This window comes from Alosa alosa, chromosome 12 (assembly GCF_017589495.1).
Source record: "Alosa alosa isolate M-15738 ecotype Scorff River chromosome 12, AALO_Geno_1.1, whole genome shotgun sequence".
NCBI classification, from domain to species: domain Eukaryota; kingdom Metazoa; phylum Chordata; class Actinopteri; order Clupeiformes; family Clupeidae; genus Alosa; species Alosa alosa.
Window position 1 is genome coordinate 27,599,216 of NC_063200.1, and position 6,000 is coordinate 27,605,215.

Consider the following 6,000-nt stretch of genomic DNA (forward strand, 5'->3'; position numbering starts at 1 on the left):
ATTAATTGCGACAAACAACGATACTGATTAAAATAGACGATAGATCCAGGTACGGTGACAAATCTCATTTGTAGGCCTACTCTGCTCCACTATGTGCAAGACATCCAGAGCTTGATTCAAACCCAAAATCGTATTACACGCGAGAAACACAAAGACGTGCATTTGTAATGACGCGGAAGCAATGCAGGCCATAGTGTTGCAGAAATTGAAGCAGAAATTAAGCAGAAATAGCCAGGCCTACACCAAATGTTGAAAAACGTTCACGTGTGATGAAGTCTTAGGTAAGCTATGTTATTCACCTATTCTAATTCTGAAGGAGAATATCCTTTTGGAGATTATGATCGATCGTCTATGACAGTGATGTTCACGGTGCGTCTGTGAATGGAGGTGCGTGTATACAACGGTGTCCACTAAGCATACCATGCTTGTTTCGACCCTCTGCCCAACATAGCTTGGAGGTTGCAGTGGTAATCGTGATGATAGTGTCCGTAATGGATGTGGTACAGACATCAGGGCTAGTAGAAATAGGGCTCTAAAGAACTACAAAGTCACCCGCAATATGATGCGAACTTCTGGTTACTGCAGATTACCCGCGATAGGAACTGTTTGACCAGAATACTTTATTGTAGGCCTATATTGTAGTATTCTATTACTAAACCACAACATCTTAGGTGTTGGTATACATCTTAGGTGTTTTTCTGTTAATTTGTTATGTGGATAATATGAAAAAAGGAAAGTAAACCTGCTTAAATATGTTCATCCAGTATTTACTGAAAGGTGCATAATTTGAGGTGCTTGCCATCCAGTGACAAATTAGATGGGTAAATGTACCCCCTTCATAAACTTTTGTTTTACTCAAAGATTTTTACATTTACAGTATAACTTTATCTCTGACCACTTTCAAGCCATGGCCTTTTAAATTTTTAAAATCCAATGGTGTTGCTTTCTTAACCCTGATGCCTAGTTTGCCAGATTTAAAAACGTTATGAGAGGAATATTTTTATTTGGTGTGAAACACACACACATACCTGTTTTTTATGTTTTTCATTTATTTTATAATTTGTATTAATATTTATTTTATCATTATTTTATTTATAAGCTAAGGTTGCTAGCACAGGTGTCTAAAACTAGATAAAAACACTTGCACTTTCTGTTTGCAGTTTTGTGTGGTATTTGAAAAAAAGAACATTGCATTTTCAGCCGGCCCTCCAATCAGATGACGTTGGCAGAATTGGCCCCCAGCTCATTTGAGTTTGAGACCCCTGCCTTAAGGATTACATAGAAGACAACAGGAACCCCTGAGGGGAAGGGCATCATACCATAGCAAATTCAATTGTTGTGATTGTCTTTATAATTAACAGTATTTTCTTTTCTTTGAGTACCGTACTACCATAGGCCTACTGTTTGGTCTCTTTATTCATCCCATTTCTGTATTACTATAGTCATAATATAACACTACAAGTATGTAGCCTACTGCACTGCCCAGAAAAAAACATTATCATGGTAGATTTTTTTTGTTGATCGTGATGTTTTAGGTATGAATAATAAAGGGGGACCCGTTGTTTTCCTGCAGGGGGTGCTGTCGCACCCCAGCACCCCCACTTCCCACGGCTATGGGATTGCATGAGCGGAACGTATGTTTTATTGAAAGTGAAACTAGGGAATACTTAAAAAAAATAGAAGTGCCTTTGCACCAAAAAAGGGGACATTTGCTGTCCCGGGAAAGATTATCAATTTTCCGGGACAGACATTAAAAAAAGAGAACAATCCCGGGAAAACCAGAACGTGTGGTAACCCTCGTACCACGTGGTACGTGGCTCCATAAAGTGGTAGGCTACTCCAGGAGTCTCAATTTTTTTTTTTTAAAGAAAGATTATATAATCACTTTAAAAAGCTTAACTGTATATGGAGCATTAGCAAATGGTTCACAAGGTAAGCTGTGATGACAAGCAAGGGAAAAGGAAGCAAACTGATGGATCAAAAACATTCATGCAATCATGGCTCCAAACGGCATGTATTAGAAAAAGAAGTGTGGTGAATATGTCGAGCACAAACTGAAGTTGGTGACAATGAGCCCAGAACAAGCTCACCTGCCAGCAACAAACGACGCAAAACAGTCTGTACAATGTACAATATGTGAAATTGCCCTACGCTGTTGTAATTTAATGCCAGTAATAATGGTGGTAGCCTACTTGAAGAGCCAATTGTTTTCTGAGGTGGTCGCTAGGCCTATTGTAAAAAGTTTGAGAACCACTGACTAAGGAGCTTTACTGCCTGTTGATGTTTATTTGTGAAACCTCATGTTTTCATGTCGTTTCTTCCATTGTTTTGGCAAATGGCTCACTAACCGCATATTCATTTTCAACCTCCTTGTTTAGATTCCAGTTTTGATGCTGCCTCACCATTCTCTTCAAATGATCTGAAACACAGACCGCTAGATGGCGACACGGTGCCACTTAAGAATGAACGCCAGCACGGATCATAGACGGTGTGAAAAAAGGTGTGTGTTTGTGTGTATGACAGACAGAGGGAGAGAGAGATTGTATGTGCACACAAATGTATGTAAATAAGCTTTAAATATATAGATGTATGTCATCTTGATGAGTAGGCCTATTAGGCTACCTGGGCAGAATTGTCAGCAGAATAAATTATATTACCTTCAGAAGTCCAGAGGTACTTGTTTAGTGTAGGCCTATTGCTGCAAACATTCTCCACCTCCCTCATTCCAAAGTGAAATACCTCAATGAGGCAGGGTCACACATGGAAGGAGGGTTGGCTGTTGAGCCAGTGGATAGCAGCCAGGTCAGGCAGGTGGAACTGGGTCTTCCTCAGCTCATTTCCTCTGAGCTCGGTCTGGTTGGGGGCTGTTGTCCCTCTCCCTCTCCCCCATCACTTAATCTTGATTCACAGACCCTCCTAGGCTACAACATCTGGACAGACCCCCGGCCTCCATTACCATGGGCATGTACAGCCTTTAGTTTAGTCAACAACACTATGTAGGCTACAAGAGCTATCTTCAAAGCCAATATGCTAGTGACACCAAAGACCATCTCACCATGCACACAATCACAGAAAGAGTAGCCTAGGTTTCCCAGATCTTCCTCTTTCACGGCAGTGCATAACCTCCAATAACTGACTATATAACTAGCCTCTTTAGAAGCTGAGGTGATATTCATTTTATCTAGAATGTAGGCCTACACTACGTGGCAAAACTGCATCTCTGTCAGCAAAAGAGTCTAAATTTGTTTTTTTTTTTAGAAGGAAAAAATACGCTGTTGTTCATCATATGGTATATGGAGTAGCCTAGGCGTGAAACAATTATTTCAGAAAAAAGTAGGGAAAACGTTCAACAAAAAGGCAAACAAAATTCTTCACATTCCACTGCCTAGAGCCCTAGCTGAAACGGAATTGGCCTTGGCAGTGTTGTCAAATCTGCCAATCTTTCCTGCTGGATAACATGATCTGCCCCTATCTTGCCCCTACACCTGAGCACACTAGACAGTTTGACCCCCGAAAAAGTATGTGTTGATTTTTATTTCCCCTAGAATAGTATAATAAAAAATAGCGAACAGTAAGTTACCAGACTGTACACACGTGAGCGAGCGTAGCCCGGAACCCAGATGTAATCTCTCGCCGCCCTTTTTGCTGTCCTGCGCGCGCACGCTTTCCCGCACAGCCGACTGAGCTCTGTGAGGGAGCGAACAGTTGGATAGAGAGGAACACATCATTCGACTCAAGAGAGGACTACTGAAACAAGCAAAATAGACAGCAACAAAAAACAAAATAAAAAACACCTGATTGACCACAAGGAGCAGTTACTGGAGACGTAAAGGGTGCCTGGTGTTGCCTCCCGACACGGATGGAAGCTCGCTTGAACGGCATGTTTTTGCAGGACAAGCCTCTCTCCGAATAGTTTCGCGAGACATTTTGGTGTCCCGACAGCTATAGCTGATGGAAAATAAATCTGAAGAGTTGAAAGTGTTTAGGTGTTAATGTTATTCGATACATCTGTCATATACCATAGCGTAATTGAAACTGTTTAGAAAGACAGCAGTCTTGATTTGCAAAATGCTGACATCTCTTTCGCGCAGCAGTGGGACTGTTGTGAGCATGGATTTATCCTTCTGCATACGCTTCACATTCATTTGAAACATTTTTAGTGCTTCGCGCAACTATTCTTGTATCGAACTTGCCATTTTAAAGACATCGGCTACCTGCAGAGAGAAGTCAGGACTACTGTCACTGTTCACAAGAACAGTCTTGCTAAGCCTTTTACGCACGTCTGTGAGGAATATCTACAAATGTTGCAAGCCAGCATGAAAATGATGAAGAAAAGGAAATTCACCATGGCTCTTGGGAATCTAAACTGAAGATATCTGCTACGAATTGTGCTTTGTGGTGTCCGGTAAAATATAATCCAAACGTCACGTTGGTAGCATTTGAGACATAATATTGGCTCGTGACTGAAAGCAAGCTTTCACGTAGCTTGTAAAGTATCGTTTGCTGTTCACGGCACTGCATGCAGAAGGGAAAGAAATAACTTCCTAGTGGAGGCCGGAGAACAAGCCAAAACGGATTTAAATAACTTGGAAAAGTTACCGGTCCCGTAGTGTATCGGTTGAATTGTTGACTTTCTGATTGAAATAAATATTGCTTTCTATATTTATCTCCTCGAACTGACCAGTAAAGGTTTGGTGGGTTTGTCTCGGGTGGCATTCGGAACTGCTCCTTTGTAAGTGAGCTTAGCCGAGGAGGCGGCCGCTCTTTTCCGCACTAAACGCTACTTTGCTGACCAAATCCATTGCGGGTGGGATACTTTCCGATAACGAAGCCGATATGGAGGAATGGAGACAATGCGGCCGGTGGCTGATAGACTGCAAGGTTTTGCCCCTGAACCACCGGGTTGTCTGGCCCTCGGCAGTCGTGTTCGACTTGGCTCAGGCGCTCCGAGATGGTGTACTTTTGTGCCAAATGTTGCACAATTTGTCACCTGGCTCGGTAGACCTAAAGCAGATCAACTTCAGACCACAGATGTCTCAGGTAAGGTGTCATACTCTACGTTACCTGTTAACCTGCTGCACCTACACGCACGGGCTGCACTTTATCGCTGGTCTGGCATTGTAAAAAGGGACAAGTGAGTTGGACTGTGAACTGTTATATGATGGGGAACTTTGTAACTCAGACAAAATATTGATATTTGTCTCAATTTCACACGGACCTGTCTTTCATAAAAGATAACGCTGGGTTGTTCCCTGAAATGAGCCGGTAATAATGACAGGATTTTGCGCTATGGTGCAGCTTGAATTTCTTATATGGAAGAGACGTTTTGCAAAATGAAAATGGGTTGTAATTACAGTTTCACAATTATCTCACATCATATCAACGTATCCCTTGTTGCTTACTTCACTGTAATATATTGTAAAATGAGTCTTGCCACCTCTGGCTTTGACCAAGTTGGAAGTTGGATCTGGAAGGTGGCTTGCTGAAACAGTAGCCTGAGGGACAGCCTGTGCGACCGGGTCGTGTCTGGCGTGCAACGTTTAGCGTTAAGGCGGCACCCCGGATTGCAGAGGGGTGTGGCTGAATCAGGAGAGAAGCTCCCCGAATACAGGATCTGTTGGGAAACTGCCTTATGGCATATTTGGGTTTTTATGTCAACAACTCTGACATAAACACTGCCTTATTTGCACCTTGTCATGATGCAACAATTGGTTGAAATGTGTGTGTTGAAAATAGGTGAGAACTTTAAATTCATATAGGGTAAAAGCTAGTAGATATACCTGAAAGACACAAAACGACCAAACTGATAAATTGGAACAATTCACCACCCCAATTTCCCCTTTCACTTAGTGTTAGAGTGTCTGAGAGAAAGCAAAATAAAGAGAGAGAAAGAGATATGGTTTAAGGGAGGAGATGGAGGATGACGCTTGCTCCATCAGTCTCCTGCTGGTCAAGGGGGAAACCAGGGCTTATGGCTTTGTCAACATGAAAGAAAGAGAG

General features: G+C 42.1%; 1 protein-coding gene across 1 annotated transcript in view; it reads left to right on the plus strand.

Moving 5' to 3' along the window:
- Positions 1-3,668: 3,668 nt before the first annotated feature.
- The window catches only part of vav2 (vav 2 guanine nucleotide exchange factor), a 208,620-nt gene continuing 206,288 nt past the window's right edge, over positions 3,669-6,000 (plus strand). Inside the window, exon 1 of the mRNA XM_048258257.1 lies at positions 3,669-5,040. Coding sequence (XP_048114214.1) covers positions 4,837-5,040 — 204 coding nt within the window. The 5' untranslated portion in view covers positions 3,669-4,836. The remainder of the gene's footprint in view (positions 5,041-6,000) is intronic.